We start from the raw sequence: 22,991 nt of genomic DNA on the forward strand, positions 1-22,991 counted from the left end.
GTCAGACCTCCAGCAATGGTGTTGATGACACCAGTAATGGGGGACCCATAACCTAACCCAGGACCTGAAAACCCATCTCGGGGAGGCCTTCTCGCCTCCATAGGATTCTCAGTGGGTCGGCAGCTACTCCTCGACCCCCGACGATTATCTCGGCACTGATCACGACGAGGATCGTCCATTTGATGACTTTCATCTCGGCGGATGAACTGTTTCAGGTGCTCCTATTTGATGAGGTGTTCTATCTCTCTTTTGAGATCGTTATAGTCTTTCGTCTCGTTCCCAATGTTTCGGTGATACAGGCAGTAGAGGTTGGAATTCCTCTTCTCTCTGTTTCCGTACATCTTCAGAGGAGCACGTCCAAAGTTGTTCTGCTCCATCACAGAGAGCACTCGAGATCGACTGATGTTTAGAGGAGTCAGCTTGGAATCGGGAATAGGCGCCTTCCCCTTGACTATCCTATCAAACACACTCCGGCGATCTCGGCTGAGACTTTGGAAGCTGCCAGCAATGCCGACCTCATTTCGGCTAGTTTCATTCTTCTTTCGGGAATCATTTCCCGAACGGACTGCTTGGACCTCCTTCTTTATGCGGTTGAGGTCTTTGATTTGAATGCCTTTTTCGACCTTCAACCAGAGCTCCTGGAGCGTGCAGGGATACTTCTTGTGTATCCCGGTGTTGAACACCTCGGCAACAAGCCCGTGGGTAAAAGCAGCTATTGTTACCTGCTCATTGAGATCAGGTATCTGAACACTCTTCTCGTGGAATCTTTGTACATAAGACCGAAGTGATTCTCCCGAATTTTGTTGTATATTCAGCAGATAAATCGAGGTCCTGGTCATAGGTCTGGAGGATACAAATCGGTGGAGAAATCTCTTCACTAGTTCCCCCAGGTTGGATATGCTCCTAAATTCTAATCCCCAAAACCATTTTCGAGCAGTTCCCTGGAGAAATACCGGAAATGTCCGATAGATAATTGGATCGGGAATGCAATATAGTCGGAAAGCCGAGATGAAAGCGTGAATATGATTTTTAGAATCAACTCGGCCATCATAATTCGGTATAATGGGTAGTTTAAAGTTTGGAGGGAGTCTTTTCTCATTGATATCATATGTGAAAGGCGGAGTCCTCATATAATCTACTTCTGACCTCCTATGGTGCCAAGACTCTTCCTCGACTCGTCTTCCTAATAGCCCCCTTGAGAAAGCCTTGGAGAGGGAAGCTATTTTAGAAATAGTTCTAAACACGGCTCGCTTTGACGAGCTCCTGGCCAAGTATCTCCGATCGGATTCCTCATCGGACGAAACCTCGGGAGACTTATCTGACTTCCTTTTAGAAGATTCAACCTTCTTTTTGCCTTGTCTCTTGAAATGTCTTTCCAATTCTTCAAAGATACTTGGATTTTCAGCGACAAACTCGGCCATTTTAGTCATGGCTTCTTCGTTTGCCGGCTAAGCTCCTTGAGACCCTTGTCCCTCAGACATATTTTTTTCTGGGACCTGAGCACTTGACTCGACCTCAATGGTGAGAACCTTTCTGCTCCTAGAACGCGTGGGCCTCGTTCTCGGATGTCTTCGTTTCCACAGACGGCACCAATTAAAGAGGTTATTTTTGACCTGACGAGGTGGCTCGAAGGTCAATGGAGTTCTTGCTCGAAGGGGTCATCACATCGGGATCACCTGCTTAATAGTTTTAAGAGACGGGAGTAAGTTCCCCAGTTTATCTCCGAAAATTAAGTTAGTCCGGGGTGAGATATTTGAGAGAGGTGTAGGGAAAGTAAGATTGTGTTACCAGAGATCCCTCTCTCTTCTTAGTGGGGTATCCTGCTATTTATAGATGACAATTTGGAGGGAAGGACAATAAGGTCCAGTTCCCTAGACATTGGATTAAGACAGCACATCCCTTGACTTGACCATTCTAGGCGGCCAGTGTGTCAGATGTCATATCCACAGCTTGTCAGTTGTCAAATCATAGGTTGCGGTGGCAGTGGGGGGTCACTTCATCAATCCATTTCGGGATGACGACAGAGACCTAGGCCACTTCGGCCCACAAGGTGTTCATGGTAACCGAGATAACATAAGGAACTCGAGATGAATCTTATGATAAGAGGGGTCATTCAAGAATTCCATTTATGATCATCCCAAGCCGGGTGGCCATTCTCATACTCAAAAAAGTGTTTTCAATTTCGGCCACACTCAAAAGAGTAGAAAATAATACTCCATAATAATAATAAAGGCCTCTTCACCAAAATGGCCGATCATAACTTCCATCTCATCTTTGGCTGTGCCATGTGATTAGCATTAACTCGTTCGTTTTTCTATGACATTTATGTGCACTTTGAAAAATTTACTACTACTTAACTTGCTTCCCTACCTTTTTTTTTTTCTTCTTAGAAAAAGACGAAGCCAACGCTCAAGACTAAGGCTGTAGTGAAACTGAGACTAGTAGCCTCACAACCAGGCTCAAGAGTATATAAAGAATTGTTTGAACTCTGTTTAATTAGTTTTTTAATGCACCAAAAAAGGAAAAGGGAAGAAGAATTCTTAGCACTGCTCTTTTATCTACTGGGTGCTTTCTCCTCCGTCTCAATCTCAAAAGCTCGTGGTAAAGACTATGTTTGGGCCGATACAAAATGGAGTGGGCTCATCGAAGGCATTCTCTCGTGGACTTGACTGGTTAATCCCAATCTAACATGGATCCCAATACATTCGTAATTGTTTATCACTTTCCGTTGCAGATATTTACCTATATCTTCTTTTTTTTTTATTTCTGAATGGACTAGGGCTGCAAACGAATTGAGCCGCTCGCGAGCGGCTCAAGTTCAAAATATTAAGTTTGTTAGCTCGCGAGCTGGCTCGCGAGTTTGAGTATATATATATATATTTTTTATTTTTATTTAATAATAAAATTATGTATATTATATATATATTTTTTATTTTTTATTTTCATAGTAAAATTACGTATATATCCTTAATATTTTATTATTTATTAAGAAAAAAATTATTTTATTTATTTTTTTAAAAATAAAATAATTATTTTTTTTATATTTTTCGAACTCAAACTCGGCTCAACTTGATTCGAGTCGAGCTCGAGCTCGAAAATTGCTGGCTCGTCGAGCTCGAGCTCGAGTTTGGTAAAATTTAGTCGAAACTCAGCTCGATTAGCTCAAAACTTACAATCTTAAGATGGACAAACTCTGCTCGAGAATCCCCAATGAGCTGCTTGCAAGAATTAAATCCATAGCCTTTGGCTGCCTTTTGCAGTTTTAGCTCACCCTTTTTCTATCTCACTTTTCTGAAGCAAAATAGGCTAGCCTGTTAATCTGTTTACCCGAAGAGTGGGGGATTTTGCAATTTCAATGTTCAGTAGTTCGAACCAAACATCATGCCAAACAAATCACTAAAAAAAAAAAAAAGAAAGGAAATTAGACCCAAAATCGGGCTAAGTACTAGAGAATAACAGATAGGATAAAAACAGAATTTGTAATAACAGATAAGATAAAATCTCATTGTTTTCCTGTTAAAAATAAATAAAAATTAAAAAAAAAAGATAAGTAAAGAAAAGTGAAAATGAATAAGCAGTAGACTAAACGCTAAACAAAAAGCACGCCTTTCCGCAGTCCCAGGCTTGTAGGTGAATTTCAGTAATCATCGAGGGGTAGAAAAGAAGGAAAGCCCCACACTTACCGACAACCCAAACATGGCGGCCTGAATTGATGATTGCGTGGTCGTGGACAGCAGTGTGGCCCAAAGAGCAACACTCATTGATGACTTCACAGCTGTATGCCAACCCCGCAGCCTGCAGTCTCCCACGAAAACACAGACGCAGAGTCACCCGCTGCTGCACCTGCCTGCATGGCGATGATGGCATGTGACTCCTTGTCCCTACACGACCTTCCCCTTTTCTCTGGAATAGCGTAATTTGCTGCTCCTACTTCCCACACAGTGTACTGCCCAAACACAGTCCGAATTCACTCTTCCCTCCTAGATAGAAAATTGTTCGTTCAAAGTTCAACTACCCAACTTTGGCCATGGAGAGCTCCAAATGCTGCTACCTTTGGTTTTGGGCTTGCAGTTTTCTCCTCATCCTCACGTCCAAGTCACTCGTACTTCATAGAGTTTTAGCTCAAGCTGAGGAAGCTGCCACTTTACAGCTCAAAGCTGATTCCTCGGATTGGCCAGCGGCGATGATGTCCCTCTACGACGCTGCGGATGATGTAGTCGGAGACAATGACGACGAGATGGAAATGGACGACGATGCCGTGTCTAGTTCCAGGAGATCGCTGTTTTGGCGGAGAGTGAGGTACTACATTTCATACGCGGCCCTGTCGGCGAATAGGATCCCCTGTCCCCCTCGCTCCGGCAGGTCCTACTACACCCATCACTGCTATTTCGCCAGCGGCCCAGTCCACCCTTATAACCGAGGTTGCTCCGCCATCACCCGTTGCCGCAGATAAACTATTCCCTTCGCCTTTCATCTTGTGTCTGCGTGGTGGTTTCTTTTTATTTGTGCGTCTGCTTATCGTTTGCTTTCTGGTCTAGAAAACTGTCGTCACACACCCCTGTTTTCTTGAGTGCTTTTATATTTTTCTGATCCGTGCCTTCAATTTAAATTATTTGTTAATTTAAAACTGGATAGAATTTGCTGAGTCTTGAGAGGGAGAGACGATCATTTTCGCGGGTAAGCTGCTGATGAATTTATCCTTGCAAGCGCTGCTTATTTTTGCATGCATTCTGGAACAAATTCGTTGTTAGTAATTAGACTCTCAGTTATTAGAGAGATATGGTGCCGTCTGTAGGATACAATTTGCCTTCCTGTTAACTTTAATCTTTCGCGGAATCAGGCAATAAACTGGAAACTGCAAGTTCAGGAAACCTGAGCTTTCAAAGTGAAAAAGTTGCAACCCCATAGTCATGACCGCATGGAATCTTTAGGTCACTAGAAAGTTTTTTGTCTGCTGATTGATTCATACCACATTATCATCTTTTTTATTCTTTGTGAATTTTTTTTTGGTCATCCTATATATTTCGATGTGGACCATGGCCAATTTCCAAATGACCATCTTGATGGCTGGGGGAGGGGGGGGGGGGGTCACCAATTGACCTACCCTTCCTGGTTCCCTCAGCTGCCACCATCAATTCATTCAGTTGTGGAGAAGGGTACGTACCAGTTACTACCGCCGAATAGGAGGGAAGGACTCTTACACACACACACACACACACACACACACACACACACACACAAAAAGAAAAAAAGAAAAAAAAAAAAAAAAAAGGGATTCTGCTCTCTCTTTTGTACCCCAAAATAAGCAAAGGAAAAAATTAATGCCACTGTTAATGGCTTTGTCCCACAACTTGCGATTTTTGAACATATCAGTCAAATCATATAGAAAGGCCATTTCATTGATAGAACATGCAATTAAATCTGAACCGAGAATTATATGTTGCAATTTGTTTGAAGAATTATGCAGTTTCATGTCTCATATAAGTTGTTGCCCAAAAAAAAAAAAAAAAACTGACGAGACTCTGCAAGACAACAAGTGTGTTAGAAGGGCTAAAGCGCAAGATATAGCCTACAGGACGGACGAATTGATGGGTACAGCCTACAGCTTCCCCATTAGTGGAGGAGGCCCGTGAACTAACAACACTTGCACTGTGGCCCATATCTTGATGGGCTCACTCACAATCCATGTGAGCTCCTTCTCCGGACCCGCTAATAATATAAGTAAAATCCTTTTCCGTTCCAAGAAACTGACCGGTATGCCATTACTGACCGCACCGTGTTGGTAGACCACGTGCTCCTCACCTCTCGCATATATTTGGACCGTCCACCGCACGTGTTATTTATTTATTATTATCATTTTTTTTTTGAATAAGTAACTGGTTTGAATCTCATCTAACCCTTGCGATTGTGACTAGGTGACACAACATATTATTAGGATTGAATTTTTTGTGCACTATTACTGTAGAATTCATTTCCTTTTTTTTTTAAAAAAAAAAAATAAATTTAACACTGACTGACTACGTGTCGATGAATGCCACAAATATAAAAAGTAAATTCCAAATTCAATTTGAAAATTACGTAGTAGCATGCATCTAATTTTGTTAGAGTAACGAAATTTTTACGCCGGTAAAACGCAAATTTGGCAAATGGAAGCGATGACTTGTTTTTTTTTTTTTTCTCTATCCTGTATTTTATCACTGGAGTCGGTCGGTCAGCTTTCGATGCCAGCTGCAATAATTTTCGCTGGTGAGGAAAGTTTTCCAAAGCATAATAGTTCTTGGTCGGTCTAAATGAGGAAGCTTCAGAGAATATATATATATAGTACTTATAATAGTTCAAACACAGCACAATACTGCTGAATACACTATACAACAACAGTGAGGCAGCCGAGGACCGAGGTCATCCAACGTGCAAATTGAGATTTCCTGTTCTCTTTTGGCTGCAGCAATGGAATGAAAGAACGAATAAATTATTAAATCCCAAGTGAGAATTTTATAGGGGCACCGTTGTTGTGTTCTATCTCACGTAGATTTAGAATTGGGATTGGAACTGAAATTAGGTTACGTAGATTTTTTACTTTTTTTTTTTTTTTTTTTGGAAAGAAAGATCTGATCATCCATCCACTGAAGCTGCAACCCTATCGCTTATGTAATTGACTAAAAAAGTTACTTTTATATATATATATATGTCCGCCAGAAAAGGAAAGAGGAGATGCAGCTTTGGCGGCTGCGGATAATGAATGGATTCGGAGCTTCAGCAATGGCTAATATATTTAATTGCACCATGTAATATATATATATATATAAAAGTCATCAATGACAGTATGCAATTGCTATGACTTTCACATAAATAGACGATAGTTGCTACTATATTTTTCTAAGTTTTTAGCGTTTGAGTTCTGCAAGTTGCAAAACGGTAGAATAGATAGAGATCGCAGGTCAAGTGACTTTTGTGAGGCAGGAATCGTTAGGAGCACGCGAGTGGTGCTTTGGTTCTGCAAACTAATTTTAGCCGCTCAAAAACGAAAACGTCCCTCTCCGGTCTCGACAAATTTTTGGCGCAAGTTTGAGAGTCGAAAAACCCGACCACATGAATTATAAATTCCTATTAAAAAAAAAAGAAAAGAAAGGAAAAAAAATGGTCCGGTCGTGAGCCGTGATACAGAGTTGCAAAAGCATAAAAAAAACGCGGGTCTCGCGCGCATAAAATATTAGAGTAACTACTTATCAGTTATCATCAGGGACAGGGAGAGAGAGTGTGTTACCTAGTCTAGTGACTGGTGACTGGTGGGTAAAAAGTAAGAACGTGCCAACATGTGATGGCTAACATCATCATTTTACGGACCAAAAGGCGTGATTCCCCTGCATCCATCCCCAAAACACTTGCATTTCATCTGATTTCAGCGCTTCAACTTGCATTTCTAGTTGGGCTATCATTTATTGGCTTTGTTATCGGCATTTTGTCTTTCTCATCCCCTCTCTTTTTTGCACCCAAATGGAACATCTTGCCACTTGATCTTTAACAATAATGACAACTGTCTAGGTTCGACATTTTTCTAATGAATGGTTGTGAGTTTCGACCAAAACTTAACCCCCCCCCCCCCAAAAAAATAGTGATAAATTATGAAATTCTTTGCGTTCATCATCTTAAAGAATCCAATCTTAGTTTCCGCGGATTGCAGTTAATTTACTTACAGAGTAGTAGTACAGTATATTTTACAGAATTGGCCACGTACGAAGTAGTAATGAAAAGCATGTATCACATCGGTCCCGCTATGGTGGGATGCAATCAGGACATGCAAGGGGCGTATTCTGCGGTTATTAAAGTGAATAAAAAATTTTTTTTTTTTTTTTTGTAGGCAGCTGATTCTGACTCTTGGGAAGGACTCAAACAGTTTCTTAATTCCTTGCCTTCATGATAAGCCATCACCGTCCACCGACGCCAAGGAATTCTGTCCCAACCAACATGGTTCAGCTGAAGGCTCGAGTATGTTTAGATAAAAGAAACTGTGGCCAAAATCAACATCCCATACGAAAGAACAGGTCTCTAAACATGTGGTGGGTCCCGCTCGCCTCACATGATCCATGCTTTGAACCCATCATATGCAACTAGTCAATCAGCATTTCTGGTTAGTTAGTAGCACTCAACACTCCATTCCAACGCAGACTATCCAACCAAACTGCCCAAGTAAGCTGCATAGTCTGGTAACAATTTGGCAGCTTTTCTTTTCCTTCCCGTCACCGGAACGGAAGAAGCGGATCAAGGGCTTTCCTCGTGGTTTTTTCGTGTTTAAGCAAAATCACGCGATGATGCTGTCCGTTGTTTTGTGCTTTTTCTTAATTAGCATGCACCGTACCGTTATCCCCTTTTTCTTGGTGCTGTCCGTTGATTTTTATACATTCATGTCGTTCGTGGCCGATAAATTCCATGTATTTGGCGTAACAAGTATTTTCAGCCCAACTTAGACATAATTATAAACACCTTTCAGGTGCCCTTCTAAGAAGTTCCTTGAATTCTAAGAGAGTAGGATTTTCACTATTAGACTCGAAGACATTCACCAGCTAGTTTGCACTTACCAAACACTCGTCCAGCTTAGCCATCGAGCACGCAACTAACGAAAGTCAGCTCCAGATATTTATCAAATGTGAATGCAATTCCCAGCTGACCTTATTCAGGGAAAGGCACTGGTTTAATGCGGCTTTAATCAAATCTACAATGCGACCTACTTACTTTGCATCGTTGGCATCAAAATTAGTTATGCCATCGTTGAATTGCCGATTTATTTCCATCTCACTGGTGGATACTATTCTCCGGCAATATCAAAAAGATGCATGGTGCTTACAAAACGATCGGGAGGATATTGACAGCTGAACAATTTAGGGTTTTTTTATTTTGAAGAAAATTTTGTATAAGCAAAGGAAAATTAATTAGGTGAGCAATGACGTTTGGAGCCGGCGCCTCTCTAATTTTATGAAGCGATTTGCAGGTGTCGGTTAGGAAGGAGATAGAGATGAAGGAAGGTGTTTTTTTTTCTCCAGCTGTCGGTTGGGAAGGCGAGAGATGAAGAAAGTTTGATGCCGAGGTGCATACGAAAATAAGCACGTGCAAATTCTTCCAAAAATTAGTGTGAATACTGAACAATTCCATTCCTCAGTCTAATTGCTATTTTCAAGATAAGCAACCTATCCCATTCTCAGAATTAAAACAAAAACACAAAAAACATAAATATTGCCCAAATCAGCAGAGAGCCACAAAAAGTTTGCAACGCAAATTGAAGTGGTAGAATGCAGAATATCTCATGCCGTGTTTGCAATGCAAATTTTCTCTAAAAAAACAAAATTACACATTTTTCAATCACCTACACATCAAATCAGCATAATTAATGCATCTTTCTACAACAACTTCAAAAAAAAAAAAAAGTTTTCCGCTAATATCTAGTACCTAAACTATACATGAAAGCTTTTCTTCTTGTCACTTCATTCTTGGATATAAACGTTTCATTGTGCTTTTATAAACAAGAAAACAAGTCCACCCCACTCGCCAGTCACCACTACGTAAGAAATAAAGAAAAATTCAGAAATCCTATAGATGAAAGCAAATCAGTAATTCACTGCTGAATTAAATACACACAACTAGCGTTCGATTCCTATGGCGTGCGCATTTATGTCAAGGTCCTCTGTTTACTTTTCACCCTTTTGTAAAAAATAATAAATAATTAAAAGCAACATAGTAGTGCTTCAGTTGTACTTAAATTTGTGAGCCAACCTGGACGACTAATCGTGTTTCGCAATAGCTAGCCAGCAGCCGTCAAACTTCAACTTTCTTTTTGTTTCTTGCTGGCCCCGTTTTCTCCGGTGAGCTGTGAACAACGCTGAACCTTTTAGGTTGGGGAGAGGTCAAAAACCAAGTTCAAATCATCTGGGCATGATTACGGAACTTTAACCAAGAGCAGCGTAAGGGCGAGACGTCAAGTAACTAACGGAATGGTCAAATCATTTTCTTTCACTCACAAAAAAATCGAGTGGTAGTAATCTTTTTACGCAAAGGCGGAAAAACAAATGGAGTGATTGACCGATGACGTTGCGGTGATTGGCAAGTGGCTTGTGGTACCAATCTACCTGACGAAGACTGGTAAAAACTCGAAACCTGTTCTGCGCTGTTTAGACCCGATCAGCCGCCATTCATCTGCCCCCTCTCCTCCTCAACATGCCATGCTCCACCACGAGTAAATCGTGACGACATCGCTTATGTCTTTACTTACTTTTTTGTTATATTTTGACTTCCCATTTACTCCCTCGCCTTCGATCAATGAATATTCCACCTCCGGAATATTCTCCTCTTCTAAACCTAATTCCTTACAAAACAATTTCTCGCCCTTTTTAATCCTCAAACAAGTTTAAGTTCACTAATACCGGACGAGAACAAGGGTACAAGAGCATAATCGTCCTGTCGTGATCATTGCCAAAATGTTCTTACTTAACTCTCTTACCTCTTTTCAATCCGTGAATTGCAAAATTTTGTTGAGTCTGAAATGGAGAAAAGCAATTTGAATTAAAGAATTACCTCCAAAAAACAAAAATAATAATTAAAGAGTACAATTGGAGCCGGGATTGGCGTATACTATAGCACATGATCCGTGCTGCGTTGATCATAACAAAAATGAAGCGATGATGGACAAATAATTTGGGAATGAGGCTAAACCGTCACAATCGAACCGGTGTGGGCTATGGTTAATTGAGAACGATCCCAGTGATTTCCCGTTGCCCATCTCAACCACGTTTCTCAAATTTCGGCAGAGCTGGGGTTGGCGGTACGCTTATTTTGTGGAGAGAAATATCCTCGACTATCACGTGCTTTTTGTATGTAATCCATCAACTAACGAGTCTTGCAAGAAAAATAAAAGAGCTCATGCGTCACCAAATATGTCAAAATTAATTCAACCACCACTACAACTGTGGGATATTCCTTCCTATATATACGAGTCCCCTGTTTGAGGCTGCTTGTTGCATCCTCCTCACTTCTCTGTTTTCCCTCCTACTTCCGCATCCCAAACTACAAACGCAAATTCTAACGACTAAGCTAAAAATTATCAGCTTGAATTCAACCTCGCATCTGACGCTCCAAAATGGAGTGGGTTCGCGGAGATATTCTTGGTCATGGGAGCTTTGGTACTGTGAGTTTAGCAAAACCCGGAAGCAGCCGGAGCAGCTGTCATAACATTCCCGAACTGATGGCCGTGAAGTCCTGCGGAGTTTCATCCTCTGCTTCATTGCTGAACGAGAAGGAAGTTCTTGACGGATTCAAGGATTGCCCTGAGATAATCCAGTGCTATGGGGATGGTCACAGTTTTGAAAATGGCGAAAAATTGTATAATGTGTTCTTGGAGTATGCTTCTGGAGGGACTTTAGCAGATAAGCTTAACAATTCATGCGATCATCGGTTGCCGGAAGATGAAGTCCGGCGATATACAAGGGGTGTATTAAGAGGGCTAAGACGAGTTCACGAGAATGGTTTTGTTCATTGCGATATTAAGCTTCAAAATATTCTTTTAGGCCAAGACGGGGCAGTAAAGATTGGTGATTTTGGGCTAGCGAAGAAAGATGCAGCGGAAAAGGTGGGGTGTGAATTGAGGGGTACACCTCTGTATATGTCGCCGGAGATGGTAGCGGGAGGTGATCAGTCGTCGCCGGCGGACATATGGGCACTTGGCTGTTTGGTGGCAGAGATGTTTACCGGAGTTCCGGCTTGGAGGTGCTCGGACGTTGCGGCGCTATTGATGAGAATTGGGGTTGGTGATGAGGTGCCTGAGATTCCCGGGAAATTATCGGAGGAGGGAAAAGATTTTGTTGGAAAGTGCTTCGTGAAGGACCCGAAGGAGAGATGGACGGCTGAGATGCTTTTGGATCATCCGTTTGTATGTGATCATGATGATCGGGGTACTGTTACATTCAAAGAAGTTCCTTCAACCTCTCCTAGAAGCGCGTTCGATTTCCCCGATTGGGTGTCGCAACAGTCGTCGCTCACATTCTCAATTACCTCCTTATCCTCGCCGGAATCTCAGTCTTGGGTCGACGGCCCAGAGTTGAATACATTTGACGGGTCATGGTCCAATTCGCCGGCTAAGCGGCTCCAGGGACTAGTTAATGACCACCAACTTGAGTGCTTCGGTTCTGATGATTGGATCACCGTCAGGTGATGCAAATATGCTGACCGAAGCCAGATTCAGAGTCCTGAAGATTTTTTTTTTTTAATCTTATTTTCGGGCATTTCTAACTTTAACTTTCTTGGGTTAGTTTGTTTTTCAGTTATCTTGATGTACATAAAATTGGTAGAAAGGTTCATGTACAGCAGGCAAGTTGCCTGGAGCTATGACCTCATTTAACGGTTGTGATTGGAGAGTCAGTCGTCTGAGTGTACAGTGATTAAAACTCGAAATCATTTTAAAAAAATTTCTTTATTTATTTGAATCAATATTCTTGCGGCTACAAACTTCTCTTTTCTTGTTGGGAAAACGAGAGTTGCAGTTGTGTCTGGACATCTGGATTTATTGGGCTAAAGTGATTGATATTTTGCCCAGAATCTGCGTAGCTTCGCAATCACTCTGCCTCCGCAAGTTGCAACTTTTATTAATCCTGGCCACTAGCCAGACGCAGACCCCAACAAAATGATATGCTCCTCCATAATGGCTCATGCTAGGTTAAAATAGTTACTTCTTGCTATTAATTGCATCGGCAAATTGAGATGTCTTTTGTTCTTCCCCCGTTGATGGTGGGAAACACTAGGCTCGTTCCTAAACTTCATCAAACCAACCTTTTTTCGGTCAAGCACTCCATCAGACTAACAGCACTAAAAAGTTTGGTGCCAGCAAAAATGGCTTCCGCTTACATCCACAAGGGCAGTGTGTTGCGTGTTATTCTACACTGTATGATTGGGGTTAAAGATATTCGCATCAATTGCTGATAGGAATAGTTGAAATTATAAGCTTAATCACTTGGAGTTGTAGGTGAATGTATTATTGGAGCCCACCGCGTGTCAAGGTTCAACTACTAAATCATGCAGGGTAGGGCATCAAAAAAACAACAGTGGAAAAGTGATGATATATATATATATATATAGGACTGTCAATGGAGTCGAGAATCCATCTAATCTTAATTTCAACCCAGATCGACACTATAATTAACCGGCTGAGCTAGCGTCGTATATGGATTTGACTGGGTATGAGCTCAAAAATAGAGTCAATATTAAAATGGGTTGAACGTGAACTTTCAATATGTTTAATGGAAAAAAATTTTTATGCAAGTGTTTACTCATTGTTTAAAAATTTACTACTATTTAAGAAATGTGTACAAGTAATTATAATAAATCTTGTTCTTAATATATTGAGCTTTGATTTTATTTAATTAATGTTTTGTATTTTATGAAAAAAGAAAATTTCTAAATAGGAAATTGTCGAACTTTGGCCAGCCCATTTACAAGGGCCAATCTTGGGCTGTAAACTTTGAAACACAAATGGATTAAACCCAACATTTTTATATATTTTTTAACTGGCCCTGAACTGGACATTGCAGAACCCGATCCATTACATCCATTTGACAGGCCTAGACAAACAGTATAATTCTAGGATGCTTCATTCAAAATGATATACGGTCATTGCCAGGGAAAATATGAAAGCGGAAGGTTTTGAAATTATAATAGGTTGTCGATAAACATTATTATTACCCCTCACATAGTTATTTACCATTGTGGTGTTTACTTTATTTATGCAAATCGACATTGACAATTGCTGAGTGGCAGAATGATTTTTATCGAAATTAGATTAACTGCCATGGATTTACTACATGCGCAACAAGTACCATTCAGCGGTACGTTGCACAATTACTAATTAGCCTTGGACAGTTGTTTAACTTGAGGGCATATTCTGGCCCGTTTATAACCTGTTAAAGCACATCATGCTAAAATTAAAAAGAAAATGTTGTAGAAAAACAGGCACCACTGGATATTGCTCATTAATCTTTCCAATACACTAACAGGTGAATGACAGTTATGTAAAATTTAAATTCAATTTTTACATATGTGTCATGAATCTAACGATAATAGTATATGTATTATCATACCAATGTATATGAAATTTACTCGTACTTTTTTAAAACCTGCGACACTGTCAAATAGTTACTTTTAACTTTTCATGATCAGTTGAGAACAAGCTTTTTGTCATCCTCCAATCTGTCTCTTCATTGTCATTTTTCATCTATTATTATTATTATGGGTATTATTCATAGCTTTGTTATTCAGTCTTTTGCCACGAAAACTCCGTAAGCGAGAGGAGAAAGAGATCATAGTCCCATATCCACCACAACCACAACCGAAAGAAAAAATGCAAGTTATGGAAATGCACCCAAGTCGATTAACCAAAGGAAAAGGAGAAGACAAGACAGCTTCGAGCGTAACGGCAGAATGAAAACCAACAAATTAACGACACTTCATAAAGCCCATAACTCATCAGAAACCTCAGCTTCAGAAGAAGTGCTCAGCTCTTGATTTCCAGCATCTTCTCTGTATCTGCAGTATACCCTCATTTCCTCCAAAAAAAAAAAAAAAACAAAATTAAACCAATTAGTAATTCTTTGTGGAAATTCGCTTTGTTTGGTTCCGTATACGCCAAACTCCTCCTCGTCACTTTATTGGTAGGTGCACGAGGTTTTTAAGGAAATAGCAACCCCCATTTTCTTAGGGTCCATAACCATTGAACACTGGATCCTTCTGCTGAATTTTGGCTTCACCAATTTGCCCAATACATAAGCTCTTGCACGAACGGTAAAATTCAAGTTGAGTGGCACCGGCGACGTGGGTTTCCCATCTTTACTGCTCAAATCCGCACCCCCTCCATACAGCGGAATGTTACTTCCTTGTAACACTGCTGTTACGGTTCTCTGACTCCTCCTTGACTGATAAAATTTCTTTATCTGCACCACCCATATAAATAGAATTGAACAATTTCGTTTCTAACTTACACGCAATACAGGAACTGAAGATAGATAAGCCGCCAAAAAAAAAAAAAAAAAAACTTACTGTTCCGGTGCCCACAGCGAGTTGAGTAAAAGAGAGATCTAGAGGTGTAGATGTTACGTGCACCCCAAAGAATGTACCCTTGTTGCGGAAAATTAGCTTTAGTGTAGAATTCGTGGTCACCATCTCGGTGGCCACTCCCGAGGCATCTGAGCCAGCTTGAACTATAAATTGATCGAATGAAATACTCTGAAGATCCAGTTTGAAAACAAAAAAAAAAAAAAAACTCTGAAGATCCAATAAATTAAATCGTTTATAACAACAACAACAGCAGTAATAAAATGATACTGAACAAGAAAAAGAAAAAATTAGGTTGCACAATTTTGAAAAATATATACTATTATTTAAGAGTATAAATAGATGTAGTCGGACATCGTGATCATACGAGTTAAAGCATCTAAATATGATTGGCCAGCTCATGCACATTTAGCCGACTCAACGTAAATGGCAGTTGTCCCATCAAAATTCACTAACTGGTTCAGTATTCTTATATTAGTCGAAGCTTGTGGAAGAAGACGACAAAAAGAAAAAGACGAGAAGAGGACAAGATTAGATGCTTCAAGTTACTGAGATTTAAATTCTGACCTTCATTGTAACGATTGGCTTCTGATTTCGGCTGGCACCCCATAAGATCAAAGAAAAAAAGGTAAACAGCACAAAGAATCCGACGACGAAAGCAAGAACGTAGCAGCGGCGAGGGATGCCCCTACGTCCACCCTCTTCATCAAGAAGCCCCTCCTCTTCAATGGCATCGAACTCTTTCCACTGCTTCTCTTCCCCCTTGAGGCGATGATGGTGTCTCCTTGGCCCATTACTCGACTTCTGCGAGCCGGGTTTCAGCGAACCAGAGAACCTAGTGGAGGAGGAGTCACGAGAATGGCGGCCCGGCGAGCCCACTGGGCTGAGGGCGGCCGGCGTGGAATGGAAAGAATTGGTAGTCTTCTCCCCGTCATGGGAGTCCCGTGATGGGCTCTGAACATAGTAGACCGGCCGGTTTGGCGACGATGTCGCGAGGCTCGTCACCTCTGAATCTGTTTTAGCATGCATTGACACGGTTGGTTTTGTGATCGGTAAAAGTTATAGGTTTTGTTTCAATTGCTCTTCGGTTTATCTTCAGAATTTAGAGAATCAAGGACCGGGAAGAAGAAGGAAAGAACAGAGAACAGATCTCACCGCTCTCTCACAAGCCACAGCTCACTCATTCCCCATGTCTAGAAAGTCCAACACCACGTTATGTTTTGTTTGGTTATTGCCATATTTTAACCCTTGCGTGTAAGGACAATTAATTGGGGTGCTAGGGCTACAGAGGGTGTCGAACCCACAAGAAATCAAAATGCCAGTTGTAATTTTGTAGTATTCTATACGGTCGTCGGTAGGTCGCTACTACCACTCTCAGTTTTTTTTTTAAATTTCTTCTCAGGAATTTCTTTGATAGAAAAGGACCAGTTTGTTTTGCCCTGAACAAGATTGAATAGTGTACAACTCCCCCAAACAGAAAAGTGAAGGATCTATCTTGAAAACTGAATATTGAGTTATTTTTATTTATGTATTATTGTAACGTTGTATTTGAGAAATAGGCCAACCCAAGTGGGATTGTTGTTAACAGGTCTAAATCGTGCTTGCAAGAGATTCAATATCTTTGTGTTAACAATTAATATGGACACGAACCCACCTCCTGCCGGCAACCTGCTTGATCAAAAAAGGCCAAGGACAGGTTTTAGAAGGCCAGTGGGCCCTCAACTGCATTTTGCACCAAGCTTCACTCTTTGGGGGGAGGGGAAGAATTGTATGACGGAGAAAGTGCTATTTATTTTTCATTTAAGTGGAAAGGCTGCAATTCATCGTTGGAGTTTAGCCTTGAATAAGTAGTTTTTTAATAAGAAGGAACCTGCTGTAAAAGGAGGAGGAGGAGAATACTGATCAGTAAGAACATGAAGAAGAATGGCAACGAGAGTTTTATCATTTTAATATCCTGATCTTTCTTATCTTAAAAAAAGAATGTATAAAAAAAAAAAAAAAAGACGAGATGCCAATACACGACTCGAGTAGAGACTTTGGGAGGCATGACGTTTCGACGGAGTCTTTATCAAAGGTAAATGATGTGGGTTCATATTAGACAGGGAACTAAACTTCAGACACGGTACTTGGACAGGCGATCCGGAGAACTAATTAATAAAATCTCAGTGGACAATTCTTTAGTTTGATTTTGACAGTTAATTTTTGACCCAAAAAGACATCAATAATTATAAATATTTTTTGGTGTTACAACTGCTCTTCGCATGCTCCCCTCTGCAAAAAAAAAAAAAATTTTTTTTAGATAAGAGATTATTTGAAATATTATTTAGAATAATTACTGCATTACTTTTTTATGATGTGATGCAGAAAAGATAAAAGAGTGCGTTAAAAATTGCGTCTGTGATGCAAACAAATAATTTTTTGATTATCTAAACGTACTAAAAAGTTTGGATGGATTCAATTTTTACTTTCACTATGAGTTAGAGCATGCATTGGGAATCATAATAGTTTAGGACAGGTAACCGATCAATTAAAGTAAGATTAATCTGGAATGTACTACTTATTCTTTGCCCAAGCAAAAAAAGGAGCATAAAACATAAAAGAGAAAAAAAGAAGCGTCTTCACTCTTTACTTATTTTAGCTGACTAGTTGGAAAGTGTATTATAGTGCTGTCTTTGTGTCGTCATTGCTACCATTTCGAGCAAGCTACATGTTAAGTATTTTTTTTTTTTTTTTCAGAACATTGAAAGAATTTCATTTCATTAATAGTGAGAACTCTTTACAATAACGAGCAAAGACTCCTTGAGCTGCATAACTTGCGTTCTTCAAAGACACCGAGGAGCGATCCATTTTTGAAACAAGAAAGAATGTATTTGCTCACTAATATCATTTTTATCTTTCATGACTAAGCAAAAAAGAACATATTTGAAACAACCTCTGTATATCCTCAATTACAGTTGCCATCTTACCGTCCAAAGTCGCAGAGATTTTATTGGTCTCGAGATCCTGAACTTGAATCTCGAGTCTACTCTCCTGTTGTTTATAACGCGGCATTTCGCGTGCCACGTAAATGCTTACGGCATAAATTTCCTGTTTTCCAGAAGAAAGACTAGTTTACAGTCCATTTGTAAATGCTACTTTGTTGTATGGTCAATTCTCAATTATATATTTTTGGGCAAGAAGCGAAACTAGTCAAAATCCACGAAAAATATTCACCAGATGTCTATTTGGGATTAGGTGGTAACTAATCCCAATTAGTTCAATATTTGGTACGCAGTATTTAAAAAAAAAAAAAATCACAAATAGAGAGAGTCGTCAAAACATAGACTGCGTAACGAGGGACCCCTTCCTTCTCCCAATCTTAACAACAAAGCTTGCCAGAAATGCAGGCATGCAAAATCTTCAATCTCCAAAACTTTTTCTTCCGTAGAATAACAATTTCCATAAACCCGTACAATAGTTCCTCGTTACAGCATATTTATTGTTTGAATCTTTTTTGGTCTCTGCAGGTTCTCTTCTCCAAGCTTCTATTCATCGCCCTCTGTCTTCTCCTCCCCCTCGCTTCATGTCTCCAGGTCCATATGCATTTTCTCTTCTTTCCTTTCCTGTATCATCAAGTATATCAAGTACTTACGAAGTTTCCCACACTTATAACATCTCCAATGTTTGTTTTCCGTTTCTTGGACTGATTTTTCTCCGGAATCTGTGAATGTAACAGATTGGCGAAACATGTTCGAACTCATCGTCTTCAAGCAATACCTGCGATGCCGGATTAATTTGTGGGTCCTGTCCTGTTAACGGAAACACTCGACCGAGATGTACCCGCATTCAACCGCTGAATCCCACTTCCAAGGTACAATTACTTGTCTATCTATCCACGTAACCTGAATGCTTGAATGGATTTTTCAATTTTGCCTGGTTCTTTATTCATAGTACATATATGTTGACTGTTGCTTATTGGGTTGAACGGAAATAGGTGAAAGGTTTGCCGTTCAATCGGTATTCATGGCTAACGACCCACAATTCATATGCTTTGTCCGGGTCCAATTCGGCAACAGGCTCTGTTATTTTGGCGCCCACCAATCAGGAAGATACCGTCACCAATCAGCTTCAGGTAAGCAAGATTATACCACCTTATTACTCTGCGCTTCGCCTGAGAAATCTGGTTTAGACCCGCCGGAGCATCTTGACTTTATTAACAGCTTTTCAAATAGAGGTGGGCTGGACTTTTTTTCCTTTATTCTTTTTTTTTCAACAAGGAGTTTTTTTTTTTGTGAAGATAATTACTTTAAAGTTTGGCTGGTGTGGCAGCTAAACGTTGACGTACAGAACAGGTTTGTCACCCGTACCTGATGTTGTATCTTTGTCCTGAAATCATTTTAAACAAAAAGGAAGTTTGCCTGATGAATTATAGTACTTGTTTTAGCTAGCTTCTCGCACTTTGAAGGAACAGGTGTTGGGGGTTTTCTTTGCAATAATTGCCATTCCTCTTTGCTTGGATCTAAAATAAGCATCCCCATCTCACCTAACCCACCTGAATGCTGTCCACATGCAATTGTGCTGTGGTTAGGTGATTAGACTTTTCCCAAATCAACCATTATGTTGATCATATAGCTAATTATGATCCGATTTCCTTGCCCTCAAATTCTTCCGAGTTTCCTATATTTATTCATCTAGTGATAGGTTAGAGACTAATAAGGACTACTTGGGACATGTTTTCTGTATTTATTTTTTGCACATGCCGGTAATAATCTATAGCTGGTGAAGTGTCCAACTAGTGCCCCGTTTACAACTTCAACAGAGACTTTTTTCGCCTCTCAATTCACAAGCTTTTCTCCAAGTACTGAGCCTGCCATTATTTAAGGTCTTTTGAAACTCCTTCATATCGATGTCTTTCCTTCAATCTCCCTTTTCCTAGTTAATTCAAATAACGGAAGTTTCACACTTTTCAAGTAGTTGTTCAAACTATGCTAATAATTTGTGATTTGAACCAACAATTTTGCCAGTGAAGTTTTTGGTTCAAAGTTGATCAATTCATGAGGGCACACGCAAATGCATATTCTGAGAAATATCCGTTTTTGCAGAATGGAGTTCGAGGTCTTATGCTTGACATGTATGACTTCAACAATGACATCTGGTTGTGTCACTCGTTTGGTAGAAAATGCTACAATTTTACTGCATTTGTAAGTGCGCTTGTGCCTTTCAAGGGCATTGCTATATCGTCCAGTAATGCTTCATACATATTTCAATTGTTCTGATAGCAGGTCTTGTTTGACGAATGTTTTTTTTACCCTTCCAGCAACCTGCCATCAATGTGCTGAAGGAAATTCAAGTGTTTCTTGAAGAAAATCCAACTGAAATTGTTACCATCTTCATTGAGGACTATGTACAGTCTCCACAGGGTTTGACAAAGGTTTTCAATGCATCTGGCCTCAGCAAATACTGGTTCCCAGTGTCTCGAATGCCTAAAGGTGGTCAAGACTGGCCTACAGTTGATGATATGGTCCAGCAGAATCAGCGTCTTGTGGTTTTTACATCCATTTCATCTAAAGAAGCTACCGAGGGGATCGCTTATGAGTGGAAATATGTGGTTGAGAACCAATGTGAGTCTTTACATTCACACTGATTTTGATCATTTTTGAGATGCCTCAGAAGACAAAAATCTTGATTAAAAAATGAAAAGAAGCTTATGCCTTTTGGCAATGCAAACATTCTAGTACTATCTTAGCCATGTAACTAGGCTGTGCAATTTTCTTCTCCTCGAGAAAATTGACAATTGATTCCTTGGCTCTTTGCATCCCTAATTTGGGTCCTCAAGATGTTTGCTTTCTTCCCTTTTACCAGTTTGAAAAAGTTGTTTAGTATGCTATTTTGAATCAACCTTTCTATATTCCTCCATGAATGATAGAGACTGACTGTGCTAGGATTGATGATCACTTACATGCTATGGCTAAACTGCAGATGGTGATGGTGGGATGATAAATGGATCCTGTCCTAGTCGTTCAGAATCATCTCCTATGGACACAAAAACAATCTCACTGGTTCTTGAGAATTTCTTTCCCACTAATCCGAATACTAATATAACAGAAGCTTGTGCGAACAATTCTGCTCCATTGGTTAGTATGACACGAACCTGTTACAAAGCAGCTGGAAATAGATGGCCGAATTTCATCGCTGTTGATTTTTACCAGGTAGCAATCAAATTTATATGCTTCACATGCTATTTTCTCTTTCCTAAAGATGATAACGTATAGTTAGACGATTTTATTGATCAAAAGGACTCTGGGGGTTTTGCTTGAATCATTTGCTTGTTGGTACAGAGGAGTGATGGTGGAGGTGCCCCAGAAGCCGTTGATGAAGCAAACGGTCATTTGACCTGTGGTTGTGACAGTATTGCATATTGCAAGGTTCGTTTGAGTGTTGCAGTTAATCAAATTCTTGACTAAGTGATTGGGTTTTCTCCAACCCCCAAAATTGTTCCCATTTACTCAAGTTCTCCAGTTCATCTTTGAACCCCTTACATTTTCTGGAAAATTAAGAAAGAATTTTTTCTAGGTCATATGGAATATAGGAGGGTTAGCCAGTCATTATGATAATACGAGTATCATTTAGACGAGAAGTATCGTGCATTGATCTTAAATTACATTCGAAAGAGTGCATTTTTTGTAAATTATTAAGGGATGGTGCCCATAAACAAAAAAAATCATATTGAACCATCAGCTGTGGCTGTCACAATGACCGATTTTATCACCTGAGTAATAATTTTGATCCCTTTCTCTCACGAGTTTCTTCTGATGATACGGAATGAAACTATTATTGTCTTTTTCCCTTGCATGCGGTCAAGTTAGTAGAAAGGATATCTCCTAGCCATCAAATTTTAATGTGATGGCCATTTGATTGCGATGGCGTAGTTGCTAACTGGATTTCAAACATGAGCAGGCAAATGCAACGCTTGGCACCTGTGACGTGCCAGTGCTCTCTCCTCCGCCACCGGCACAGTTGACGTCCACCAGCACAGGTCCATCAGAAAGTCCAGGCAACAACTCTCATATAAGTCGTCAAGTCGACCTCCTTTGGTTGATTGGGCAAATGATCACTACTGTAATTCTCTTGCTGAGGCTATAAGGTGGGAATCTCAGCGTTCAGACGCGCACGCGGAATTCATCACAAGAGAGTACTGTTGTACAAGGAAGAAACTAACGGCAATTTTTCGATAGATTTTGAGTAAATGATTTGTATCGTGATCTCGACTTGTATTTGTATTCATTCATGAATGGATGTGAATTGCCCCCGTATTCTTTTTTACTTGCTTGGCATTGCTCTCCATTGGGCAATTCGACTTCCCTCGCTCCTGGATGCTCTAATTGTTGCTTTATACATTTCACTCTTTGCAGTTTCTACTTTCTACCACGTTGAGACGACAAACTTTTCTTTATATAATAAGAACATATTTATTGCACTCTGGCATAGTGCTAATGACAAACCACAGGAATTTATTATTATCAGGGATCTCCTTCGAAGCAGACGCCCCCCTAACACAGGAATGAGGAATCAGGATCAGTTTGTTCAGGAGCATAATAATCCCTTTTTAAGTCGGGAATCTCTTTTTGACTTCAACAGGTGAAGGCTTTTGATGTGTTGTTCTTCTCTAAAACACCTTCACAGGCTTTTTCCCGTTTCTAAAGAGTAGCAGTAACCCAAAGCTTTCCCCCTGTTGCATTTTGCTAGTTGTACGATCGGATCAAACGCCTTGGTTGGTTTTCTTTGGAATTTACCATTTTTAAGTTGTGAATTTTGGACAACGAAACGACTCCATTTAGTTTCCAATTTACAAATTGTCATCTCAATCTTTCTTTAATGAGAACGATTTTTGGCTTGAAACAAAATTAAGTACTATGCAATTCAAATCC

General features: G+C 40.1%; 5 protein-coding genes across 5 annotated transcripts; 3 read left to right on the forward strand and 2 right to left on the reverse strand.

Annotated features, from left to right (window-relative positions):
* Positions 1–221: 221 nt before the first annotated feature.
* LOC113698927 (uncharacterized) lies at positions 222–1,421 on the reverse strand. Its single transcript, XM_027218905.1, has one exon. It carries the CDS (start codon positions 1,419–1,421, stop codon positions 222–224), a length of 1,200 nt encoding a protein of 399 aa, XP_027074706.1.
* Positions 1,422–3,779: 2,358 nt separating this feature from the next.
* LOC113698206 (protein RALF-like 34) lies at positions 3,780–4,453 on the forward strand. Its single transcript, XM_072056854.1, has 2 exons — positions 3,780–3,913; positions 4,072–4,453. The coding sequence occupies exons 1-2, from the start codon at positions 3,780–3,782 to the stop codon at positions 4,451–4,453; spliced, it is 516 nt and encodes a 171-aa protein (XP_071912955.1).
* A 6,528-nt stretch (positions 4,454–10,981) lies between these two features.
* Positions 10,982–12,471, forward strand: LOC113698778 (mitogen-activated protein kinase kinase kinase 20-like). Its single transcript, XM_027218725.2, has one exon. The coding sequence runs from the start codon at positions 11,126–11,128 to the stop codon at positions 12,194–12,196; it is 1,071 nt and encodes a 356-aa protein (XP_027074526.1). The 5' UTR covers positions 10,982–11,125; the 3' UTR covers positions 12,197–12,471.
* A 1,910-nt stretch (positions 12,472–14,381) lies between these two features.
* LOC113698779 (uncharacterized) lies at positions 14,382–16,430 on the reverse strand. The gene is made up of 3 exons (XM_027218726.2): positions 15,652–16,430; positions 15,070–15,255; positions 14,382–14,963 (listed from the first exon to the last, which is right to left on the reverse strand). The coding sequence occupies exons 1-3, from the start codon at positions 16,111–16,113 to the stop codon at positions 14,679–14,681; spliced, it is 933 nt and encodes a 310-aa protein (XP_027074527.1). The 5' UTR covers positions 16,114–16,430; the 3' UTR covers positions 14,382–14,678.
* Positions 16,431–18,333: 1,903 nt separating this feature from the next.
* On the forward strand, positions 18,334–22,424 carry LOC113698777 (PI-PLC X domain-containing protein At5g67130). Its single transcript, XM_027218724.2, has 9 exons — positions 18,334–18,470; positions 18,591–18,656; positions 18,800–18,934; positions 19,058–19,195; positions 20,166–20,264; positions 20,381–20,684; positions 21,043–21,272; positions 21,402–21,488; positions 22,021–22,424. The coding sequence occupies exons 1-9, from the start codon at positions 18,465–18,467 to the stop codon at positions 22,204–22,206; spliced, it is 1,251 nt and encodes a 416-aa protein (XP_027074525.1). The 5' UTR covers positions 18,334–18,464; the 3' UTR covers positions 22,207–22,424.
* Positions 22,425–22,991: the final 567 nt, after the last annotated feature.

Source organism: Coffea arabica, chromosome 7c (genome assembly GCF_036785885.1).
Source record: "Coffea arabica cultivar ET-39 chromosome 7c, Coffea Arabica ET-39 HiFi, whole genome shotgun sequence".
NCBI lineage: Eukaryota > Viridiplantae > Streptophyta > Magnoliopsida > Gentianales > Rubiaceae > Coffea > Coffea arabica.